This window comes from Sturnira hondurensis, unplaced genomic scaffold (genome assembly GCF_014824575.4).
Source record: "Sturnira hondurensis isolate 20B ecotype Veracruz unplaced genomic scaffold, ASM1482457v3 Scaffold0009906, whole genome shotgun sequence".
NCBI classification, from domain to species: domain Eukaryota; kingdom Metazoa; phylum Chordata; class Mammalia; order Chiroptera; family Phyllostomidae; genus Sturnira; species Sturnira hondurensis.
This window is the reverse complement of record NW_028082537.1, coordinates 661,666-687,006: the sequence shown is the minus strand read 5'-3', so window position 1 is coordinate 687,006 and position 25,341 is coordinate 661,666. Positions and strand designations below refer to the sequence as shown.

At 40.8% G+C, this 25,341-nt stretch overlaps 1 protein-coding gene across 1 annotated transcript in view; it reads left to right on the top strand.

The window, feature by feature from the left end:
- The window catches only part of NEBL (nebulette), a 161,552-nt gene that overhangs the window by 108,898 nt on the left and 27,313 nt on the right, over nt 1-25,341 (top strand). Inside the window, 11 exon segments of the mRNA XM_037058095.1 lie at nt 11-121; nt 2,272-2,377; nt 3,872-3,963; nt 6,608-6,700; nt 8,674-8,766; nt 14,497-14,589; nt 15,837-15,929; nt 17,155-17,259; nt 18,423-18,594; nt 20,336-20,428; nt 21,617-21,760. Of these exon segments, the coding sequence (XP_036913990.1) occupies nt 11-121; nt 2,272-2,377; nt 3,872-3,963; nt 6,608-6,700; nt 8,674-8,766; nt 14,497-14,589; nt 15,837-15,929; nt 17,155-17,259; nt 18,423-18,594; nt 20,336-20,428; nt 21,617-21,760 (1,195 nt within the window).

Sequence of the window (25,341 nt, the reverse complement as noted above, 5' to 3'; positions counted from 1 at the left end):
TTTTTTTTAGATAGAATATAAGAAAGATTTGGAAAACGAAATCAAAGGAAAAGGGATGCAAGTGAGTATGGACATTCCAGACATGCTTCGAGCCAAGAGGGCATCTGAAATCTATAGCCAGGTTGGTAGAGAGTTAAGCTGCTCAGAACAATGTATTCTAGTGTCCAGTCACCTTGTGTTTTGTGCATTTCCATGACTGATGCCTTTTCGAGGGCACTGAGTTCAAAGTTGGTGTACTGTGTAAAGGAACCACTAGCCAAACCTGAGTGAACTTCCCTAATAAGGGTGGCAGCTGCCACAGATCCAATTCAGCAGGCCTTACTCAGTGTCAGAGTTAACCTGCCAGGCCCCTGTTTTGCACCCAAGGACATTTTGACCTTTTAGACAAACAAATAGACCCTATTGCGTACTTGGCCTTAATATTCACTCTACAGAAACAGGATTACAAATGAGTTGTTTTTAACCCATTTCATAATGATTATTATCATTAAAATAATCAGCTCCAACTAATAAAACTGAGTGAATAAAAAAACTACACAAAGTGTAAGGTGACAAAGTGAATATTAACTAAAATTTAAGAACTGAGTTTTCTGGGTGAGATATAATTTGCCAAATTTATCCTCTAGAAAAACTTGATATAGAGCAATAATGATCACAAAAGAAAGTATTTAATGAGAGAAGAATTAAAATGTGATTTGAACAAAAATATTCCTTAGTAAAACATTTCCTTGCTATAAAATTTGCATGGAAAAAATGAATCCCAATGGAAAATAAGTAATGAAGCAAAAAATGGTTATAAAAAATTGACCAAAGGACTAAATTTGGTTAATGCAATTTATACTGAAAATAACTTTTGACCAAATTTGTTAAAATTCTGGTTAAAACATAAAGAAGGAGTCTAAACATCTGGTGGCTAAAAACTGTGAGTATCAAGATGGAAGAGTCAGATGTCAGGGGAGCTGCCTGCTTCCCCACCCCCTCGAGGGCACAGCAGGTGGGGTGGTTCAGACGTGCGTGCTCATCTGCCCTCAGTGTCTCACGATGGCATACATGAACTTGGAGAAGTTGGCTCTAACTGTGTCAGCTGTAGTAATCTCTTAGAGAAATGCATAAACTAGACAGATGGGCATTTAAGTCAATGGAGAGAAGCTGCTCTCTAAGAATACCAAGCTCATTCATTCAGTCAACAAATGAGTACCTGTTTACATGCAAAATTACATACGGTTTTGCTCTGGGTGAAGCTACAGGTCATCTAATTATCAAATAACCATGCAAGTAGAGTATTACAAACCGTGATATACACTATCAGAAAGTAAAGAATTCAAGAGTTAAGAATTTCCAGAGGAGGTGATGTGTGGGCTGTCAGAATTTCTATTTTAACTTACTAGTGTTGATTTTTTTGAGTATAATACAAGGATACATCTGATTTTAAGGAATTTTAATTATTTTGCGTACAATGGAGTTCTAGAGGATGTGATAATGCTATGGTGCATTTCAACGTGAAAAATAATTACTTTGCCTAACAAGTAATTGTATGCCATAATGATTAACATTACTGATTTGGGAATTAGAGCACCTGGTTTTAAATCCTTCTTCTGATACTTCTTAGTTAATGATTCTGTTTCTCGATTGGTAAGAGGAAATAATGATACTATCTGTGGGTTAATTAAATGAGCTAATGTGTGTTCAATACTTATAACAATACCTATTACGTAGGAAGTATTATTAAATGCTGGTACTACTGGGAGGTATTACCCAGGTTGTATCAGAGCTCATAATAGTACATTTAGTAGATAAAAATTGAGATTTTTATCTTAAGGCAAAGTGCCTTTGCCTTAATCAAATGTATCTTTATTTGAAGTAGGAAGCAGAACCTAAAACCAGAGGCGTGGAAACAAGTAGGTACAGATAGCCAGGTGCCTTGTGGGAACTATGGTGCAACTTCGAACAGGGATGGGGCTGCTTGTGAGAGAGTAGGTTCTAAACAGAGTGGAGCAGAGGCCCACCCCTCCTGAGGCCACAGAATGGGCTGGGGTGGCAACCACTGCCTGAGCAGTGGTGCTCCCGGCACCACCATTGGCCTACTCTGTTTGCATAATCCCTTTGCTTTTGTGTCTGCGTCTACGACTGCTTTGAGTCCTAAGACACAATTTACGGCCTTGTGGTATAGTAGAATTGGAAGTGGTTCACGTTCATTTTCTCTGTCCCTGTCTCTTTCATACGTGCACATATGCATGCAAAGTTTCGGACTGATATCAACTCTATTTCTAGAAAAAGTATAAAGATGAAGCAGAGAAGATGCTTTCTAACTATTCTATTGTGGCAGATACTCCTGAAATTCAGAGAATTAAGACAACTCAACAAAACATCAGTGCAGTGAGTAGCCATAGTTTCTTCTTAGTTGCCTCCTTGAAATTTAATTTTATTTTTCCCTCATTGTCTGAGTTTTTGCTGTATTGCTTGAATTTCCTATCAAATGTATTATCTTTATGTCTTTAATGAGAATACAAAATGTTCTTTTAAGTGATAATGTATTATGATTGTTTTAGAATTAGAAATTCAAGTTTTTCTTCTTTGGTACAAGCTACAGTTGTTTTTAACTGAATCGTATTAAGATTTCACTCAGGAAAGAGGTCTTAATCTTCTATACAGATTTTACCTTGAGGATGAAAATAGTCATATGAAGTGATTTCCTTCTTAGTCATTGATTTTTTGCACTGATAATGTATCTAGGAATTTACTATTTTTTGACCAATTCTTAAACTTTCATATTTTTTATTTTGAGCAACAAGAACTGTATCAGCACCATTAATTAAGAGATTGGGTCTATGTTTAATGGATATATGAATTTGAATTCTAAAACAATAAAAATTGATCATACAGCCATTTTTAAATGTGGGATTAGCTCATTTAGTAGCTAAGCAAATGTCCCATCAATGTATAAATTCTATTAAGTCTAATGACTTCTGGAATATTTTCCGCTTTCTAATAAGTTGACAAGCACTGATGCCAGACAGGTATCTCTCGGTTTTCATAGCCAGGCTGTGCTAAGCAGTGGAATCCAGTGGGAAGGCAGGGGCGGAGAAAAGGCTGTGCTTAGGCCCTTGTCCCTTGTGACTTCATGGTATATAGATTTCTGGCTTTTGGAGGAAAACCTCTTTCATGCTGCACCCCCCGCAGCCCAGCCCTGACCGGGGTCTTCTGGATTATGGTCTTTCAAGAGAAGGATTGTTCTGTCCTCATGGCTTTCTTAGAATTATTCTAGTTTTTTTGTTTGTTTGTTTTGTAGAGCATTTTTGTTTTTTGTTTTGCTTTGTGTTTGAAAGGGGTAGGTGTTGGTAGAGGTGGAGAAATGTGAGGAGGTTAACAAATAAATAAAAGATGAAGAAAATACTGAATTATGTTGATGTTGAAGATAGACCTAAGATTTTCTTTGAAGAGAACAACGAGGGCATTTTTGTGTTTGGAGAATAACATGCTTAAAATTTCATGCTGTTTTTGAATTAAATGATAATTGCTTAGTGAGCTTTTATAATATGCACTTTGATTTTTCTCAAATACCTGTGTCACATTTATATTTGAAGAAGGAAACTCTAGTTTTCCAACTTATATTCTTAGAGCAAAAATTCCAGAGCCATATAAAATACCAAGCATGCCCTAGAACATGCATTAGAGGGTTACTTGTAAGATTATGTTGGATATTCCAGAGCTGGACATTCATTTTCATAATGGATTATTTCATTGATTAATGTCATTGGTACTCATAAATAGAAGCTGTATGCAGAAATTGTCTTTCTTTAATAAGAATTAAGTCTAGGGCTCAGATGCTACTAAGTGTATAGCTATTTTTTTCCTCCTCTTATAATACACCTATTTTATAAGAAAGAAGTAAGAGCTGGCACAGCAGTAAAAGATACTCCAGATATTAAATGAGTGAAGAAAAATGAGGAGAATATTAGTTCAGTAAGTTCTTTATGGCATTAATTATTCTTTCCCAAAGCAAATGTAAGTTAGATAAATACTTGTCATCCTTTACTAAACTGGTTGCTTTTTTTCTTTTATTCTTCACTTTGTTGACATGTTATTTCATCAGATATCAAAGATTTAACTTTCAGAAGGAAAACTTGCCTTGCTCTCCTTGAACCCAGCACAGTGTAGAGCAGTGTTTCATGTTGCTAAACACAGTGCACAGGAGATCAACCACTTTAACAGTACAGTCGTGAAATCTAGGATTAGGTTTTATCCTTTAAACAGAATTTTCACTGCATTAAATTTTTCCAAGAAAGGGTAAATTTCAGTAACTCTCCACAACTTGGAAGAAGGGGGAATTTTACCCTGGAGAATGAGTAAAGAACATTTATTTGGTGGCTTAAGAAAAGATTTCAGAGGCCCCATTTACCTCTACTTCTTCCATCTTCTATCAAAGAAAAATGTGCACCTAACTCTTATTTGTAAATTAACTTTTCCAATTCCTTTTGAGCTGGGGAAAGAGGGGAGGTGCTTAATGTTATAGGTACAACAACAAAATTGCCTGATACGGACAATGGATAATTGCTCTCCTTACCTCAGTAGGCATTCTTCCAGGTATATTTAGTTTTGTATTAAGGAAATGAAAAGTATTCTCTTCTTAAATCCCCTTTTTGGCCCTCTGTCCACCTTTCACCCTTGGAGGCAGAGCCTTTCTTTAAGTAATCCAAGTAAAAATTCCTTGATGTAGCTCATCTGTCAGGAGCTCTGATAGTTACAGGGCATTCATTTGAGAATATGAGCCTACACTGGCATTTGGGGAGAAAGAGCAAGAAAGGCAATCAATGGTATAGTAAAACATACTTCAAAATGAATTTGTAAAAAATGTGTACAGAATACCGGTGCAGTAAGCCCTCCATAGCATGAGTGAAGCTATCTCCTGCGGGAAGCACGGGAAGGCTCTGATGAGGAGGGCGTGTAAATGTGCTGTGCTCCACCGGGGCGAGAGCCTGCCTCAGGCAGCACTCGGGTCTGGTAGAGAAACTAGTTTGGCTGAGAAGTGTAAAATGTTTGTTTCTTTCACTTTCAAGTGATAATATTTAAAATGTACCCATCAATATACTGGAATATAATGTTATAAATGTTCTGTAGCATGCAGTTCAATTGCTTGCAGTGAAATGACTGTGCCATTTTGATCAGTGTAGAGTCGTATGGAAAACAAAAATGTTCATCTGTCGTCATGTTTAACTTTTCACCCGAGGAAAATCACACAGAGTTACAGTTTATCATTTCTCCTCCCAGCTCCCACCGCTTCTTCTAGCAAACAATAAATGCACATCTCTGTGTCTCCATGAGGCCGGGCCATAAGCCCCTGCTTAGTATTCAAATGGAAAGTTGCCCTTTCAAGATTAGCTAGATCTGTCAAGCCAAGATATGATTCTCTAACATTTAAAGATCCCGACATTTTCCACCTCGAGAGTACAAGCATCATTTTAGCTATTAGCTTTCTCTAAGAACTGCCGTATCTTTGGATCTGATCGAGAGGCAGCCTGTTTCAGTGCCCTCTCAGTTTAACTCTTTTGCATCCAGACTAAGATTGGCATTTTTGCTCACGTTAAATCCACAGGCACAGAGACACAGATGTTTGAGATATTTAGGTGCTGCTTTTTTTGACTCTCAGCATAGATTTCAGCCTTAGTGACTTTAGGCATTACCAAGTGATTTGTAAAATGTGTTTTGTAGATTTACGTGTTTGGGAAATTTTAATGTGTGCCTCTTAACTCTAGCCTGTGTTTTCACATATTAGTATATATTTGTGTCCTTTCTCTTGATTCTAATCTTCCATGAATTTTAGACATATTAAAGTAACACCTGCCATGATGGCATCGCTAATCATTTCCTATGTTAAAGGGCTGTTTCTTGTCCCATGCATAGCTGTGTGCTGGTATTGCCTTTTGCTGGGTTGATTTGAAAGAGGAGCTTTTCAATGAATTGCAAGCCAGGATATAGGCCGGCTTTCCACAGTGCGGTTGTGTGGGTGGAAGACTTCCACCCACTGGCTTCCCGCCACTGGCTTTTCTATAGTGGTCAGGACACAGTGGCCTCTGCTTTTAGAACGTGTACCTCCACCTCCCTCTTTCTCTTCTTTTATTGTGCTCACACATGTTGTTTTTCTTATCTGGATTATTTGAATGTTCTCAGTCAAACAAGCAGTGTTTCCAAGACTCTGGAGCTAATGCAATCTGACTTTTGCATTTAAGTATACACATGGTAAATTTTAATTAGCATGCCAATAAATAGAAACTACATTTTGGATAGAAAATAATAAATTATTATATTACTTAAGATAATTTCCAAGGACTTTTATGCATCTGCCTAATGATAAAGCTTTTTTCCATAAGCTATTGCTCACTTTAATTAAAAACTCCTACAATGATGGATAGGTGAGTAGATTTGGACTTACTTGCACTGTACAGAAAGGAATATTGAAAGTGTAAAATAAATATTTGTGTTCCTATGGAAGGAAGATTAATGTTGGAATTATAAAATTTCAGTTATGCAATAGTTATAAATGAAGGATTCTTGACTTTCTAAAAATCTTGTGTTAAATAATACATTATATTTTTTATAAATCATGCAGGTGAAATACAAAGAAGAGATAAAACATGCAACAGCCATTTCTGATCCTCCAGAGCTAAAGCGAGTTAAAGAAAACCAGAAGAATATCAGCAATGTGTGATCATATTTCTCTAAGTATTGTTTTCTGTTTCACTGGCTAGCACCAGACATGACACTTAGAAACGTGAAGTCCCATTAGAGTGATTACCATTCAAGTGGGCCAGTTCTGGAAAGGTGGAGACAAGATTCCACACATCTTTGTGTCCTCCATTACCCCTAGCAGAATGCTTCGCATGCATTTGTTTGTTGGGGGGAAAAAAAGATCACTGAGTTCCTACTGTGTTCTTGTTCTCGAGGTAATTCAAAGATGAGTGAGGTACACTGTTAAGTTAGGGGCTGTGAATATTCTCAAGGTCTCTAGGAGAAACAAACATAAGACTAAGTAAAAATCATGCACTGTTTAAGTGTTATAACAGTAACTACTATTTATTTGGTTTACTTTTTGGTACTTCATATGCAGTATCTCACTTAATAATAAGTAATAATTCCTCTTAAAAATATTGTGGAAATGCAGAGAAGGAAGCCTGTGTCAGTGGGAGAGAGGAAACCTCTTGGAGAAAGAGTGACATTTGCATTAGACCTTGAAGAATTAATAAGGGTTGGGGGCGGGCTTTGTGAGGAAGGGCCATTCTGGCAGAGCAACTGAATATATTCAGGATGCAAAGCTTGTTCAAGGAAGGGAAGGAAGGTCTAGTGCGATGGGTACTTGGGCTGAAGGGTGGCCTCAGATGGCAGTGGAGAGAGAAGTGATCCAGGTCATAAGGGGGCAGTTGGGAGTCTCACAGTGTCCCTTAAATGTTTCATACATAGATGTGGTTGAGTCCACCCATTATTGGACCCCAACTTTGTGATTAAGTTGTCTTAATGTGTCCCCAGTTTATCATGGAAACATAACACTCACTTAAAAACAACTTAATTAGAAAATAGTAGCTAGTTAATTAAATGAAAACTAATAATATAAATCACAGCACAGGTGGTATCTGGCATGGCATATAGGTAAGGATTGTATAAAGTGAGGAAATTTAGAGAACACTGAAATTTAGATAACACTGGAATAACAAGGAAGAATGTGGACCTTGGGCTGTAGGTTCAGTTGCAGCTCCAGACCTTACTTGTTCTATAACCTTCATAAGCTACCAACCTTTCCAAACTTCCATTTCCTCATCCATAACACAGGGACTAACGTAAGAAGTGAGATGTTGCCTGCAAAGCACTTAGCATATTTGTGAATGGATGAATACAAGATGTGAATGGTCTCCACATCAAACTTATATCCTGAAACCTACTTCCACTAGCAGTCAACCACAATGGTCTCTCTACATCAGTAGTCCTGTTCTATAGATTGTTTTTCTTCTGAGTTCTACCCGGAGTCATCTCCTTGTGTTTTGCTGTCCATAGAGATTCCACTAGACCTTTTCTCATTTCAACTCAGACAGGTATCGCAGACCCAGAGCCCGTCTAACCTCTCAAATCGTATCCCATGGCACAAGGAAAGTCCCACATGGCAGAAGGGGCCTGCCCCATTCTCATGTATTTTCCAAGCTTACCAAATTTCACTTGCACATTCACTGTTAAGGGTGGAATCTCAATTCCATTTTATCTGTAGCCCTAGTGAGTTCTTGGGAAAAAAATTCCCTAATGCTAAATTTAAACGTTAAAAAAGGACTAAGACTGTCTCTGTGGAGTTCCTTATAATGGGGTTTTAACCTCAAGTTTTACTTTTGCCTGTGAAAAATTCAGTTGACAGACATACCATTTTTTTCTCTGTGTTGGATACTCATTTATTTCCGGAGATGTTGTGTGGTTGTTGGGAAAGCTGACCAAAAATGATGGGTCTGATCCCCTGGCTAGGAAAAAGCCCCTCTGCAGTGGGCCAGGCAAACTTCCATATCGCTAGATGCTATACAATCCCAATGAAGATTCTTAACTAGGGAATGCTCCAGCACGTGCATTTCTGGCCACCTGTTCTGGGATGTGGGTACCACTTCCACCCCTCAGTCACACAGCGTCTTGCACCTTGTTTCCCAGTTCCAGTACAAGGAGCAGTGCTACCGGGCCACTCCCGTGAGCATGACACCGGAGATAGAAAGAGTGAGGAGGAACCAGGAGCAGCTGAGTACGGCAAGTTGTTTCCGTTTTCTCATATTTTATTAAATGCTGCCTATTTTTATTCTTCATAGTGTTCTCTGAAATCCTCTGAACCCTCTGCAGCATGGATGGTCCTTTTCACAGCTGCAGGTAGAAGGGCATGAACAGTGGCCCTCCTGTGTTAGTCCAGGAGACTGGGGACTGTCTTGCTATAATTTAGCCATGTTTGTTCATTTTTAAAAAGTCTGCACTAAGCAGCCAATGTGCCAGACATTATCCTGGTCACCAGCACACAAAGATGGAGAAGACCCAGTTCCTGTCTTTGTGGACCTTGGAATCTAGCTGGTAAACCTCTAAAACTGTGTCTAGGCGAGGGCCCGGAGAGTTGCGGGTCTGTTGTCAGCCAAGACAAAAGTGAGTGTTTGGGCCAGGTTGAAAGAAGACCTGGCTTGATTGGAGTTGTAAGGCATAATGTCAGAGCAGGGAATTTTATAAATAAAATGGAGAACTTGATTATTCAGTAACCCATTGCTAATAAAGCAATGATAGTTAACAATCATGTGGTACCTCTGATGTAGACCCCATGCTACATGCCTTATTTGAGCCCCTGAGGGCTGTACCACTTCTTCTCTGGTTTGTAGCTGTGGGAAACTGAGTCTTCCAGAGGTCAGAGAAGTGCCAGCGACCCACAGTCAATAGGGCAGAGCTGGGATTCAAATCTAAGCTTCCTGGATTTAGAAATCCTTTCAAAGGTGCTAACCTCAACAGTTATTTTCTTTCTGTTTTTGACCCCCCTCGTGGGCTTTTTACCATAAAGCCAATAGCAGCCTTACTCTTCCAAAGAGTTGATTTTAAAAGCCTTTGGAATTTGAGTGAGTTCCCCCTAGGTGGAGGAGAAAATCAGCAGGAGCACTGTTGTGTCCTTGTAGCATCCCTGGAGGATGGTGGGAGTGGGGGAGACTTACCTTCTTTTTAAAAATCTTTCCATTTCTTTGCCCTAATTTACTCATTTATTCAGTAGATATTTATTAAGCCCTCGATACATGCTAAGTATTCTGCTATCCATCAACTATAAGTAAACAAACCTATCTTAGCTTCAAACTCATCAAATTCAGAATAATAAAAATCATAACAGGAGGAATGCGGAGGAGACAGGGAGGAGGAACAGGAAGGGGACAGAGAGGAGAAGGTCCATGGTGGCGGGTGCTCCTCCTCCCCAGGCGCTGCCTAGACCCCTGTCAGCCAGGGCTGAGCCCCCACAGCATGAGGAAACCTGAGCTGGTACGGACGCTCAGAGCTCCGTCTGTGACATAGGCCGCTGCTGTAAACAGGCTCAGCACTGCTACTGCAGCTCTGCACGCTGGTGGTTCTGGCTGGAGCGAGCCGTCACCATCATCCTGAGCTGCTGCTGTGTTTACCACCACTGCTGGGCCAGGCACCCCAGCACCCAGCCAGCACCTTTGGGCCCAGCAGTGGCCTGAAATGAGCCTGACTGCCTACTGGGAAGCCCACAATTACTCAGCGCTGCTATTTTATTTCATGCCTTCCAGCTAACAGCAGCTGCTGTCTGTACAGTGTGGCCTTGTAGGTAGCAGGCCCAGGCGCCAGTCCCACCGAGGGCTCCCAGGGGGCCCAGCACAAGCAGCAAGAGATGCCCAAGCATCATCGTGGACCCTGAGCCCTCTGACATTGACATGTCAGTCAACCTAGCAGCCACCAAAGCCCTTGGAATGGAGCCCAGTGGCTGTGTGGCTGGCCTGGGGGATCTGGCTGTGGGGTCTCACTGGACAAGGATTCTGAATGTAAGGAGAAGCTGCTGAAAGATGGCAGCTGCAGGTAGAGAGGTGCCCATCCCAACAGCAAGGAGAAGGCACTTGGCAGGCATCGCCATACTAAGGGTGACTTGGGCATTGAGGGGGGGGTGTGTGGCCAATGGGCCACCACAACGACGACCTCAGAGTTCAACACACTTATTGATGGTGCTCTGGATGGAACGCTGGACTTCTGTGACAGCTGCCCTGTGCGGCCCCCTGGTGATGAGGAGGGAGGGCTCTGCCAGCCCCGTGAGGAGCAGGCCTGAGGTCCTGGGCACCCCACTTGCTGTGGCCACCCTCGTGCCCCCCCAGATGGTGATGGCGAACACCACCAGTGAGCAGGACTCCCCAGACCCCCGAGCAGCAGCTCCCCCAGCTACAGCAGGCCCTGCCTGTACCTGAGAACTTGGAAAAGCAACGGGGTAGGGAAAAAGTGTGGAAGAAGCATTAAGTGACTTTCAAAGAAAGTGGCACAGCTACTTGGCTCTTTTATTTTTTCTTTTTTTCCCCCTCCATTATTGCATTTTCCTACATCTCCAGGTACAGTTTGGCATGTGGGTGCTGCTCCTGCCCACAGAGGCAGTGTTGTGGAGGGCTGAGAAGTTGGTTCTGTGACTAAATCCCTGTACCCCACCCTTATCCCCCTTTTCAACTTTTCGAGTCATACCTCACTACCTGCTTGGGTTGGAGAGATGTGTGTTTTAGAAGCCCCCAAGGAAGGGGCTGAGACCGTGCCCTGAGGTGACTCTTGGTGATAGAGTGGATTTTTGCTCTGGGGTTAGTGTAGGAGAACTTGGCTGTGTCTCAGTCCGGGAGAGGCAGCAGGGCTCCAGCCCTGGGTGGAGAAGGGAGGCCGCAGAGGCCCAGAGATTGTTACCTGCCCCTGCCAGTGTCTGCACAGCTGGGCTCGGGCTAATCTATGGGAGGCCGAGCTGACAGGCAGCTGTGTGGTAGATAGGTAGGGGCTTATTGTTTCCAAATTCCAGGTGACGAGATTGAGGCATCACTGAGCGTCCTTGAGGGGCCCTGCCCAGCAGGTTCTGGCTGGCTGTAGACTGGTTCAGGTGCATGAGATTGTACTGCCTTCTCTTTGGGTTTTCTTTACAAAAAATAAAAAAGTAAGCTAAAAACAAGAACTTCACCAATAGGCAGGAAAGAATTCTGTTTAGAAAAGGGAAGTCTGGGCTCTTTCCCAAGGTGGCTTTCAAAGAGCCTGGCTGTGATGGAGCCAGAAGGAGCTTTGTGAACTGGCTTGGGCAGGGCTGTCTCTGAAACTTCTGTGGGTGCACAGGAAGCAGGAAGCCATGGCAGTGGGTAGGTGTAGCCTTCTGCATCTGTGCTCCTTGGTCTGTACCCCAGGTCACCAAGACCCCTGCAGCCTAAGCACAAGTCTGTGGGCTTTCATGTCTCGCTGTTCTATGTGAGCAAATGAGAAGGCTCTGGGCCCTGAGGAAGGGCAGTCCCATTGCTTGCCTCACCCCAGTATTTTCTCTTGATTCTGAATAAGTTTTCTTCTTAAAAAAAAAAAAACCACTTGGAAAAAATGCCTTGGTTATCTGTGGTTTCCACACCGTATTCCTCCCACCACCCTTGTGAGTGGGAAACTATGGTAGCAGCCTATGGAAAGAGTCTGTGTGGCCCAGGGATGGGGGTGAAGGCAGCCGGCCAGAGGGTCCTCATTACCGTACAGTTTGGCTTCAGGTAACTAGTTGAGCTTTGATAGGAATAATCTGAGTGGAGAAAGCAGACAGCTGAAACTAAGATGCCCTGCCCAGCCCTCTTCCTAGGGAGAGTTTGGTTCTTTACCCACTCTTAAATGATGACATTCAGACTAGGCACTGACATTATATTAAGAGAGAAAAAATATATGTGTATAAAAAATAGACAAATCTAAGACTGTGAGGTGGAGTGTCTGCATTTGGGTTCAAAATCCATGCTGAACAAAGTGAAGTCCGTATGCAGCAACTTTTTGGAAAACCTGTGTGTGTCTGTTGATTGTGTGAGAAGGCCCAGCCCCGCTTTCCTTTCCTGTGAATGTACTTTGAATGGCAGCCATCTGCTCATTAACTATACATTTGGAGCAAATATGGCTCTCTCAAGGTAATTTATTTCATGCACTTACTGTTTACTGAACAAATGTCTGACTGTACTTGGGTGTATTTGCCAGAGATACTGTCCTCAAAGGTTTTGCTCTGCCCATTGCTGCTGTTTGCACATGGCTCTGTGGACACTCGGAGGCCTGTGTACCTTTCCCTGTAAGTGGAAACCTGCTCCGAACCTGTCTGCTTCCCTCGGCTGCTCTTGGCCCTTCGTATCAGTCCCCTGGGGTGTCCACAGCCACTCAGAAGAGAAAGGGAAGGTGGAACTTCAGACAGAAGCTTCATTGGATCTTTAAGGACAACTTTGGATTAGCTGTGGCCCAGACATCGGCCGTGCTCAGAACTGACAGGAGGGTTTGGCAGATACCACAGGGCTTACCTCCCCCCGCCACGGTCCAGTGCACCCAGGGAAGCTGGTGCGTAGCGAGAGTGGGCGGGAGTGCGTCAGCAGCCCTCGGATGCCTTTCCTTCCACGTTGAAAAAAATCCCAAACAACTCACTGAAGTGCCTCCAAAAAGATCAAGTTTAACTAGACGAGTCCCCTTTCAGTTAACTGATCAAGTGGATGAATTCTGGCCCTCTCGGGTTTCCTTCCCTGCAGCATCCTACCCTAAAGGCAGGAGAAGAGGGTAGTGGAACCCAGAAGCTGGGCTTGATTCCCACAGCCACAGTGTGGCCCCTGCTCCAGGAGGCTACCCTGAGGGCGGAGACAGATGGAAATAGGTATTGAAGGACTAGTTAGGAGGCCAGGGAGGTTTGATTGAGCCTGGTTTTCTAGGTGGTGTGAGAAGAAAGGAGTTGCTGGAGGGTCTGTGCGTCAGTCAACGATTTGCAAATGCTAACACATTCCTATGTGAGGCACATCACCATTTGTCAGTTATTGTGGATTTTAAGCAATCAGATTTCGTGGGTCAGACTGTTCTGGGCCGTTGCAATGATGCTGTGATCCTTCTGAAGACAGCGTGGCTCTAACCACTGTGAGAAGCCCGAATAAAAACTATCTCAAAAATCCAAAGAAAAAATGATGAGGAAACAGAATATCAAATAAGGAAACATCGAATGTAAAAGTGCAACTGGGCTTTTCACTATTAGAATTACCCATCCTGTACCTGTAAAAGTGAGTGGGCTTTGACAGACTCTTGGAGAATGAGACTTACCAGTTCCTGTGAATTTTTTAAAACAACTTATTTATTTGAAAATTATAGTTGACAGGAAGTATTATATTGGTTCCTGGTGTAGTGATTTGACATTTACATATTGTACCTTACGAAGTAATCACTCCAGAAAGTCTGATAACCATCTGTCGCCATACGGAGTGATTACAAGGCTACTGACGGGCCACACTGCTGTGCTTCACATTCCCAGGGCTGCTTTGTAACCGACCGTTGCAAATCCCTTCACCTTTTTTTGTTGCCCAGCCCCTGCATTCTTTCCTCTATAGATTTTGTGTGTGTGTGTGTGTGTGAAGATTGAAAGCCTCAGGTCAGAAAGAAAGACAGTGGCTTTCCCAGGTTGCCATGGTGACCTCACTGTAGTTTTTTTATAATGACTCCATTCTGATGTTTCCCCCTGTATTTCCATCACTTTTAGTCCCAGAATTTTTGTGGTTAGTTTCGATATTGAACAGCAGAATATTTACTAGGAACTCATTTTCAAGGAGCACAAACAACACTTGTGCTTGCTAAGTCAGAGGACTCAGAGTCCAGTAGTGGATGTGAATAGGAGGGTTAACGCATATCTACTGTGGAAAAGCTGTGGAGGAAGATAAGGTTCATTTGAAGCTCATCCTTTATCTTGTTTGGGTGGAGACCATTGTGCTGTCTATTAAAATTCTTACTTGTCCTCTACAGGTAAAGTACAAAGGAGAGATTAAACAGGCCACCGCAATTTCTGATCCACCAGAGCTGAAGAGAGTTAAAGAGAACCAGAGGAACATCAGCAATGTGTGATCTTAGCATCTTTCTTCTAATGATAGCAAGCATACTGTTCACATGTCAATGAATGGATAATGTTTACAAATGTTCATGACCTGGAGTAGATACTGATTTCTGCTCTCAGCTGACTGTCAATTTATTGGAAAGGTTTCAAGGTCTCATGTCTTGTGAGTGTAGCCAGGCGTTCTCTCCCCAGAGTTCCCAGGACATGCCAGGATGGTTTTTGTCTGTGGGTTATTGTGTGATTCTCTTATCTAGTCTTTCTGCGCGTGGCTGCTGTAGTTCCTCAAAGGGACTCAGCGTAGCTGCTGGCACCGCGGCCCCACAGATCAGCTTTCCCCACTCCCTTTCCTTCCTGCGCTTGTTCTTTCCTAGCCCACTCCCAGCTTTTAACTTTATTTTTGGATGATGTCTGGGGAGAAATTATAAAGTGTGCATCGCTAAATAGATGACATGAAACAGGCCCATGTTAGGGGCCCTTGTAGGGGCTGTCGGTTTTCACTCAGACACTCACTCCCAGCCTGCTCGGATTCCCTTCTGTTTATGCAATCTGTGGAGTGGCTCGCTGAGAGAATCCTGTTTTGAAATCATTAACATATAGATAAGGTTCTTTTGAGGAGGCAATTTGGGAATCTGTTAGGTTCAAAGAAACTTCATATTCGTTAAACGTCTCAAGTTATTTGACCAGATTAGAAAGCAAAGGCAGCTTATTGTTTGTACTTTTCCTAACAACTATATTTTGGAGAATTCAATGCTCATCTTTTCCTCCTATATTTAGAGTCACACTTGACGTGACTCCATTACTCTCAAAAAGGAACATGGTCATTGAAAAGGAGGAACAGAATAGTGGGAAGCAGGCTGGCCTTTTCATGCATGGCATGTCCCCTGTTTAAAGAAAACCACTCGAGAGTTCTGCCACAGTTAATTACTAAGACACCATGACAGCGCAGTGCTATTCTGTGTGTGTGGGGACATTTGTAAGTATATCCGTGAAGAAATGCACCATGTTCCTTTGTGATGACGTGCTTAGTACAGCTTTCCTGATGGTATACCTATATATTAGTGCCTTCACAGGGATTCACTGCTATGAAATACATTAGATTGATTTAAGATGCAGTTATTTTAAATATGACTAGAACTCGGACAGCATCCTCTTTTTTCATGATTTTCTGGGCTAGTTCTTTAAACATTATGAGGTGTTTATTTAGTTGAATTGATTTACAGTACACAATTCTTTTTGTTCTTTGAAATGACAGGTTTATTATAAAGGTCAGCTGGGAAGAGCTACGGCTTTAAGTGTAACTCCTGAAATGGAAAGAGTGAAGAAGAATCAAGAGAATATTAGTTCGGCAAGTGGTTTTCTTCACTTAGGACTATCACAAAGAATGTGTCATTTACGGCTTACATGGAGCCCTGTTTTCTTCTTGGGAAAGCAAAATATATTTTTAAGAAACATTTGGGATATATGCAATAAGTACATGTGTTATTTTAGATGATTTCCACAAGCTGCCAATGTTTAAAATGACATTTTCTTACAGCCCTCTATTGATATTCCCAGATGTGAGCAACAGTTACATTTAATGTTTAGTTTTAAACTATGCCGTGTTCATTTAAACAATGATTCATGTATTGTAGCCAGTGTCTTTGAAAGTGGTAAAGTCTTTCATGTAGGTATAAGTGAAGTAATTATCATTTAACAGATGTATTCCATCGAATATGGATTGTTAAATGTTCTCTGCAAAACAAAATGAGAAATGGGTCATTACTCCAAAGTAAGGACTTACAGGGAAAATTTTTTATATACATTTCATACAGAAATTACTTATTCATGAAGGTCCCATGGTGCCTATCTGTATAGTGCTCTCTCTCTTACCAAGTGCCAGGGTTTTGGTACCGAGTCGCACACTGTGCCTTCCGGTCTGCGACAGTCATCATGAATGATCAGCTTCATGAACATCAGTCTCAGTGGTCAGCTGTCAGGAAGGGCTCTGGGCCTGGGGATCGGCTTTTAGGATTTAGGATGTATACCTTTCCAGTGGCATTTCTGTCAAGAGATGCTGACTGAATTCAACATAAATTACCTTTAAGTTGTGACTGCTTAGAAGGAAACTAGATTTGTTTCTCATTGTTTCATATCCCCTACGGAGGGAGAAATAAACTGACATGGAGGGAAGTTGGTGTGCACCCTTCAACAGCGTTATGGTGGAAATGGGGAAATATAGGAACAGGGAAGTAAATTTAGGTTTTATTTAGTTTGGATTTTTCCCTGTTCAATTTAAGTGTGGTAACCACTTTTACTGACTGCACTGTTGGTGGATATGGTTCATTTACACATTTGCTTTTAGTTGATAGAAAGATGTAGGCCATTTTTTGCTATAGTTTTTAAAGGAGACCTTTGAGAGTAAAACTTTAGGTTGTTATTCTAAAATAAAATATAATTCAATGAAAAAGTTACCTGGGGGAATAATTTAGAATATATTGCATACATTTTACTTATTTGGAAAACTTGAAAAATTGTGAAGTTTTTAAGATTATAATTGTGTTATTAAGTATGTTCTACTATTTACTTTACAGGTAAAATATACCCAGGACCGTAAGCAGATGAAAGGCAGACCAAGTCTGATTTTAGATACACCTGGTCTGCGGCATGTCAAAGAAGCACAAAATCGTATTTCAATGGTAGGGTGCAACTGGATCCTTCTTCTCACAGTTAAAATACACTGTGGAATGGCATCGCCAAGTGTGCTGACGGCTACAGCTCACCATTAATCTGGATACCTAGCAAAGCATGGGAGTGTGGATGGGCCGGTCCTTTTGGGGAGGCATTTTAATCACACTGAAATGTAATGGAAATATTGTCTAATAAAATAATTTTTCTCAGTGATTTTTGGGGTGTGTTTTCATTTCTAACATGACGACTAAAAATGCATTTTATGAAAGATATTTGGCTGGACTTATTTCCAATTAATTTGAAGACAGAGTTTGGTGTGTTTGCATGTTGCATGGAAGATTAAAAATATGCCTGTATTTTAAAACAGTTTCATAAGATGTAATTTGTATGCCATAACCCACTTACAGTATAAAATTCAGTGGTTTGTATGATTTACGGAGTTAAAAAACCATTACCCTAATCCAATTTTAGAACCTAAAACATGTATGCTTTGAAGTATATATATATATAATTTCGTAATTATATAATGTATATATCACTATTTGTAACTCTCAATCTAATTTTAAATAGTTTTCTTGAATAAGTTGTGGAGATGGCTTGTAGTTTTATTGCATATAAAGGTTAAGAAATAGAAAATTAATTTGTACCTAAGTTAGTACATTTTAGAGAGGAACTAGGGTCATATATCTTTTATCTAGGGTCATATATCAGATTCTTACTGATATAAGGTATATATATAACTTCAAAGAGTTGCTAACCATAATAATGCAAAACTGTGAATATATCACCACTTGATTCCTACTGCTAGGAAGCTGAAGTTTCAGACATTAATTTTGGAATGGAAAAGATATACAGGGTCCTGCACAAATAAGTCCCCTTTTTATTACAAAATCATAAGCATGTCATTCTGTAACATAACAATATCACACTCAAGCACACCATATGACATTTTAGGTAAAATGTTCAAATTAAAACTAGAAATTACTACACCCATGTTATTACCCTACCAACCACACTCAGGCAGGTGCTACTTCTGCAGGACCCTGTGTGTGTGCAGAAGGTAATCCAGGTACAGTGGATTCAGTGACAGGTGTCATTATATGAAAAATTTGTGAGCTATGTAATAATCAGAAAATTTCACTTGAGTTAATATTATTTTTCCTTTTTTCAGGTAAAATATCATGAAGATTTTGAAAAGACAAAGGGGAGGGGCTTTACTCCTGTCGTGGATGACCCCGTGACAGAGCGAGTGAGGAAGAACACCCAGGTCATCAGCGACGCCGCTTACAAAGGCGTCCATCCTCACATTGTGGAGATGGACAGGAGACCTGGCATCATCGTGGGTAAGCTGATTGTCCTTTGTGGCAGGTCTGCATGGTCAAAAAGACTGTGCTTTCCTGAGCTTTAGAATTAGCCTCCTTTTTTGCCAGACTCCGCCTCCAGTGTTTGATGTGGTGCCCAGCGGGAAAGGGCCCGGAGTGTTATTGTTGCACCCTGTCGAAGGGGGTTCATGGCACTCGCCAGGTGAAGTTCCAGTACTTTCTGTAACTAGATGCCTACCTTTCTGGTCTCACAAATGTTTCTACTTGTTAAGCAAGGAAGCAGCTCAAATATTAGACATGGGTGATAACAAGGGTTGAGTAATTGTTTTGTTTTTACTTTATGTATTTGATCAATATATTGTACCACAGACATCATCTGCACGGGTGACAGAAATAACAGAAATAATCCCATTTAGGTGCTTTTACAACAAGTTGACCTCCCAGAGAGATTCTGATTGCTTGCCATAACATGAATAGCTTATATTTTTAAAATATTACTTCTGAACTGGGATAGTTGAGAGCTGTCTGAAAGCCCCATCAATCAGAAAGCAAAGAACTTCCTTTCTGGCTCTTCCTTCTAGTCAGCCAGGGGAAGTCTTAGGAACAGTGTTTAAAGGTGGCTGGGACAGCGAGGGTCCTATGAAGCCTAAGGATGAGGCAGCAGAGCTATTAAATTTTCAGCATGTACCAACAACCCACACTCCCAAAAGACTATTGTCCCCTTCAGAGCAGTTAGCCTCTAAGTTATTGCAGCTAGTCCAGTTATATCGCTCAAATAATATTTTTGGTAGTCATGTAACAGTGCCTCTCAGTAATCTCAGTGCTAGGTTAACTTAACCTTGAAACATCAAAGGGTTTTGGATCTCATGGAAGGCCATTCAGTGATGACATGGGTCAGGGAAGTGTGTGTTTGACAGGCTCATGTGTTAGCACTAATTGTAAAAATAATTGACATCTTTAACTAGGTTTTTATTTTCCTGTTGTTGGTACAACAGATCATTTTAGGACCTGATAACCACTAGGTAGAGAGACTGACAAACCCAGAAGTTGTTAGATTTAGATTTTGCCTCCAACTAAAATAGGCGAATAAATTGGCTTACTCAGTCTGCTACGGACCACAGCAGCGAACTAATCTGTGGTCCGGGGACAGCAGGAAGCTTTTCCTTGTTCATCTCCCCACCCCTCATTGGTCCTTGCTCAGTGCCGTGCTTTATTGCACTTTTCAGATAAATATATCTACGTGGATTAGCTCACACTCACTAGCTTAGAATGAAAACTGGCAGCTACTTGCTTACATTTTAAAAATGTATTTCTTACATTTTAAAAATGTTATAGGGAGAGAATTTTGTTTTATTTTGTTTTCTCAGAAAAGATCTCTAGGTCACTTCCCATGAATTACTCAGATGTCCTTCATCAGGAGTTCTCACCACATATTGTACCTGTTTCGGTGTGTGGAGAGCACAAGTGACCGGGGTCAGGGATGGGGGCGGCTTCACCAGGTGCACTGGTGTGTGCATGTGCTGGGGGATGGCTCGTGTGGAAGGACAGTGGAGAATAAACAGGGCAACTTAAATTTGACCATAACGTTTTCTTAACGTATCCTGGTGAACACAAATTTTCTTTGTTCTCTTTGATGTCTGCATTGCAGTTTGTTTGCTTATTATGTGTTTGCTCTTTACATGGGTCGCTTTCTTGTGACTCTGTTTAGCACTAACTTTTTAAATTCATTCTTGATTTGTTGATTTTTTCCTTTTGGTAAAAGACCTCAAAGTTTGGCGCACAGATCCCGGCTCTATCTTCGACATTGACCCCCTAGAAGACAACATTCAGTCTAGGAGTCTACACATGCTCTCTGGTACTGCTTGCCTTTCGTGTTCCTCCCTGTTAGGCGGTTTGGTCCTGGAGGTGCAGCTGGTCTGCGCCATTCATTGTGCCGACTGTTACGTGCATTTTAAAGTTGAGGGCTTGAGAAACCAGAGAAGTGCTAGGCTGCTGCTTTAAAATACCGTTAATTATTTATGAAAACAAAACTTGAAAAGGACTTTTTTGTATAGTGAAATCAGTTTGTACGAGATTCATTTAAAAGGGCGTTTAGAACTTAGCATTATTTGCTTTCTAGTGCAGTTATTTCAGTTATTTGGACCACACTCAACTGCCAAGTCATAAAAAAAGATTTATTTCATGAAAAACACTGTTACAACTTTTCAAAGGTGGAGTTAAAGAATTACATATAAAAGCATTGGCGAGTTATCTACATATAGCATCATGAATGCCTTAAAATAAACTTTCCAGTCTCCCTAAAATTTACTTCTGAGTTTTCATATAACATAAAACTTATACTTTTCATAGGAAGTTTGACTTTTAACTTAGATTGCATATTTATAATTAAAAGCAAAAGCTGAATGGTTTGGATATCTGGGTATAATGATAGCTGATTTGACATTTCTGACTTTCATACTGTATGTACTTAGTAAACCAACGCTTTGACAGTTATGCAAGTTATTTTAAACAATAAAAATAGATATTTCATTTGGTTCTTGTCCTGCCCTCTGATTTCTACTTTAGATTTTATTGTTGGCATTAATGAGATGGAAAGCCCAAAGCAAAATGGGAATTCTAATTTTTGATAGTCAATTTGAGCCACGCAATCAGCCAAATACTCATTTAAGCTTCTAAAAATAAAGAAAAGGCAACAAATATTGCATGTTGGTGACACTCAAAAGCAATTATTTGTAACTAGTCATTACGTTTGATAGAAATTTATTAGTTTGCTAATGTTTTCTTAATTCTTCTCAATTTTCTATCCCTCATATCTCTTTTAAAATCTAGATTAAAAATGAGTATAATACTCATTAAATCATTTATATAGCTGATACAATCTATGTTGATTTGGGGGAATAGGTGGTTAGAATTTATAATATGGAGCTTTTGAGTTATTGAATGGGGATTGTTTCTCCTCTTTGTTAAACGTTTAATAATTTTTCGTTTCCTGTGCTTTCCAATGCACATGATCACAAGTGTGACTATTTTCCCTCCAATATAGAAAAGGCAAGTCACTGTAGGAGGCAGCGGTCTCACTCGGGCAGTACCTTCGGTACCGTTCCGGGGGATGACCAGTCAGAAATGTCTGGGGTTTACCCCGGCTTTTCCTGCTGCAGTGAGGTAACGAGGCCGTCCGATGAAGGAGGTATCCAACATTAATCATTCTTAAAGAAAATTAATTCATTTTGAAAAAAACGGGTCACAAGTGTGTCTTTAACACATTCACCTTTGCATCAGCATTTAGCCTGGGTGTATTTGAAAGTTTTTCATTTTGAGTACTTTTTTTAAACTACTAATTTGCATTTCTGCATGTTTGTTTTTCCCATCTTACTTCACTATTATCACAGCAAATGTATCTTTAATGAAAAAAGGGTTTTGGGATCTGCTTTTGAGTTTGTTTTACAAGAGTTGAATGTAATGGATATCCATGGCCAGAATGGAAACTTTTGTTCTGCAAAGTTTGTATCTGATTTCCATTAAGAAAAACCATTCTTATAGTTATTACATTTGAGTGGTTAAGTGGTTGCTATGAAATGTGTGTGTTTGAATATTTATATACATTTGCAGTCAGACTTAGACCTTGCCAAAAAGACGTTGAGTATGATACTTGGGATGTGAAGGTTTTATTTTTAAATGGAAAGTACTGTTGATTATTAAAAATGTTCTCTATATTTTGTGTACCTACCCCTTTCCTGTACTTTCTCCTGTTTTCTGTATCCAAGCTGGTGGATTAGATCAAAACTTATAGTTGAAATTGTTTTGGATGTAAACTAATACTGACAAAGTTGTTGTGAAAGATTTGTTTGGTTTTTATTTTTATTTTGGTGAGAGCAGTTGCCTCTTACTCTCCACAGATTTCCATTATGTGAGACAGTGTTGTCAACCGTGGTCCCCGTGCTACACCCTAGACCATCCGCCCTTCCTCGCTGTGTGGCCGGAAGTTTGTACCTTTGCCCTGTGTTTTTCCACTCCCCGTCACCCAGCTCAGCAACCATTTTTCTGCTCTTACTATGAATTTGACCTTTTAGAGTCTCCCTTGGTAGAAAGCTTTTAGAGATATCTTTTCTCTGTAATTCTGATATAGTGTTTATAAAATAGTTTGGCTCCACTGTAGGGAAAGGAGACATGAAGAATCTCCTCTTCCTATGTCTGGTTCTCTGACAATTGGTTCAGTGACTTCTTGAGTTGTTTCTATTTGGAAGGAGCTTGGGGCTACTGTGGTTATGGAGGAACAGAATAATGTTATGCTTGACGAGATAAATAAAACCCAAAGCCAATAATGAGAACACATTTCCATCAGCCTTATTTAAGTTTATTTCAGTCCAGCATGCTGGAGTTGATGTCTCTCCCGAATACAATGTGCCATAGAGTCTCTGCGTCAGCAGTGACCCTTTCACTTTGGTCTGTATGCACTTACGCACCATCCGCTCGTTTATTCATCAGTGTTTACTGAGTGCTTTTTGTACACCAGCCAAGAGCTTGGATCCGACAATGCACACAGCACAGAGTGAAAGAGACACGCATATGCTCTGAAGGGCTTAGGGCCTGGTGGAGTCCCTGACATTCAGCAGGAACTTACCTAAGTACTGCATAATTATGAAGAGAGTAAGTGGTATGAGAGGAGGGCAGGGGGGTGACAAGGTGTATTACAGGGGAATTCCATCTGGTCCTAATGGCAGGGAAGCCTTCCCCAAGGAAGAAGATTTGAGCTGAGATATGAGTGCTGAATGGAAGTTAATTAGGCCAAGGGGGCCAAGGGAAAGAACAGAGCATTGAAATGGTGTGTCATCCAAATGGAGGCATCAAGGAGGCAGAGTTTGGAGGAGAAGCCTGCACTGGAGATAAGCGTGGGAGTCATCATCCGTGTTGATGATAAGGTCTTGGATGAATCAATGTAGAGGAGAATTCAGAGGTCCCTCCTGCACGTGTCTCAGCTCCCTCTGAACCAGCAGATTCAAGTCCAGGCTCACTTGTCTCTGATTCCATTCTCCCTTCCAAGGTTGTGTTATAAAAAGCCACTGTTGTTGGTTTATTTTCTCTTTCTTTTCTCAAGTCATGACTCCTTTTTCCTAAGTATGCCTAGCAAGAGGGCACTATACTATGCCAAACTGAATGAGAAAATGTCTCCCTTGAAGGAAGGTATACATAAATATTGTTGCATTTATACTACAATCTGAGTAAGAGTAGCATACAATTGAGAATGGAGGAATTTTGGACTTCATGGAAGGTGATAGGGGGAGGTTTTAGGCAGGAAGAGGGAGGTCCCAAAAACTCAAATGAGGCTTCCTCAGCCTTGTAAGAAAAGCTGACTCTCTGGAGGCACTTACAAGCTTGCCACTCTTCTTGTCGTGAGGGCAAGATGCTCTGTCTTCAGCGACAGTCCCTATTTTAGAAATTGAGGTATGAGTTATGAAGCAAAAATAAAGATGTATCAGTAAATTTTATTGTAAACATAAGTGATAGTATATCCACAGAATAACTGCATTAATTTGAAAAGATTTTAAGATACACAGCAATATTCTCCTAATTCACATTTATTTTAATTGAAGCAAGACACATTCTACCAATCGGCACCTTATGTCAATATTCAAATTATTGGTGACATATCAAACCCAATGTGCCCCAGACCATCTCCCCATCCCTCTCCTTTCTCCACCTTTACCCACACAACTCCACTGCTGTTTCAGGCTCAGTTGCAGCTGGAACTTTCCAGGGTCTGAAGTCAGACCCTTTCGAGTCATTCAACACTCTTGTTTTTCATGCTTATCCCACATCTTACCAATTCGCAAATGTTGTCAAGTCAGCCAGGAAAATCTATCCAGAACCTGACTGCTGCGCCCTCCCCCCCCCCCACAGTGCTGGGTCAGCTGTGCCCTCCCCGTGGATGGTGACTGTCGCCCCCTGGTGGGCTTCCCTGCTTCTGCTCTTGCCACCCGTTCTGCCCACCCTCTGCCTCAGTCTTTCTCTGTTTGGCAGTCAGAAGGATCTTCTTATTTTATCTATTTAATGAATTTTTATTAAAATATAGTTAATATACGATAGATTAGTTTTAGGTGTATAATGCAGTTGTACATTAACATCACTATGATGCCATCATAGTGATTCAGCATCACTGTGTCTAGCAAGATGATTATCACACTCAGTCTGGTAACCAGCTGCCATCCTCAGGGTCATTTTGATACCAGTGACTGCATTCCCCTTGTGCACTTTACGTCCCTGCGATTTCTTTATGTTGTAACTAGAAGTTTGTACCTCTTACATCAAAAATTAACTCAAAGTGGATTAAAGACTTAAATGTTAGACTGGAAATTATGAAACTCCTAGAAGAAAACATAGGCAGGAAACTCTTTGACACTGGTCTCAGCAGTATCTTTTTGGACATGGCTTCCCAGGCGAGGGCAACAAGGGCACAAATAAAAAATGGGACTACATCAGCTTAACAAGCTTTTGTACATGGAAGGAAACCATCAACAAACAGAAAGTCAACACACTAAATAGGAGAAGATATTTGCGAATGACACATTTGATATGGGGGTTAATATAAGAAATACATGAAGAACTCATATAACTCAACATCTAAAAACAAACAATCTATTAAAAATGAGCAGTGGACCTGAATAGATACTCTTTCATGGGAGATATGTAGATGGCTAATAGGCATATGAAAAGATGCTCAAAACATCCTTAACCATCAGGGAAATGCAAATCAAAACCACAATGAGGTAT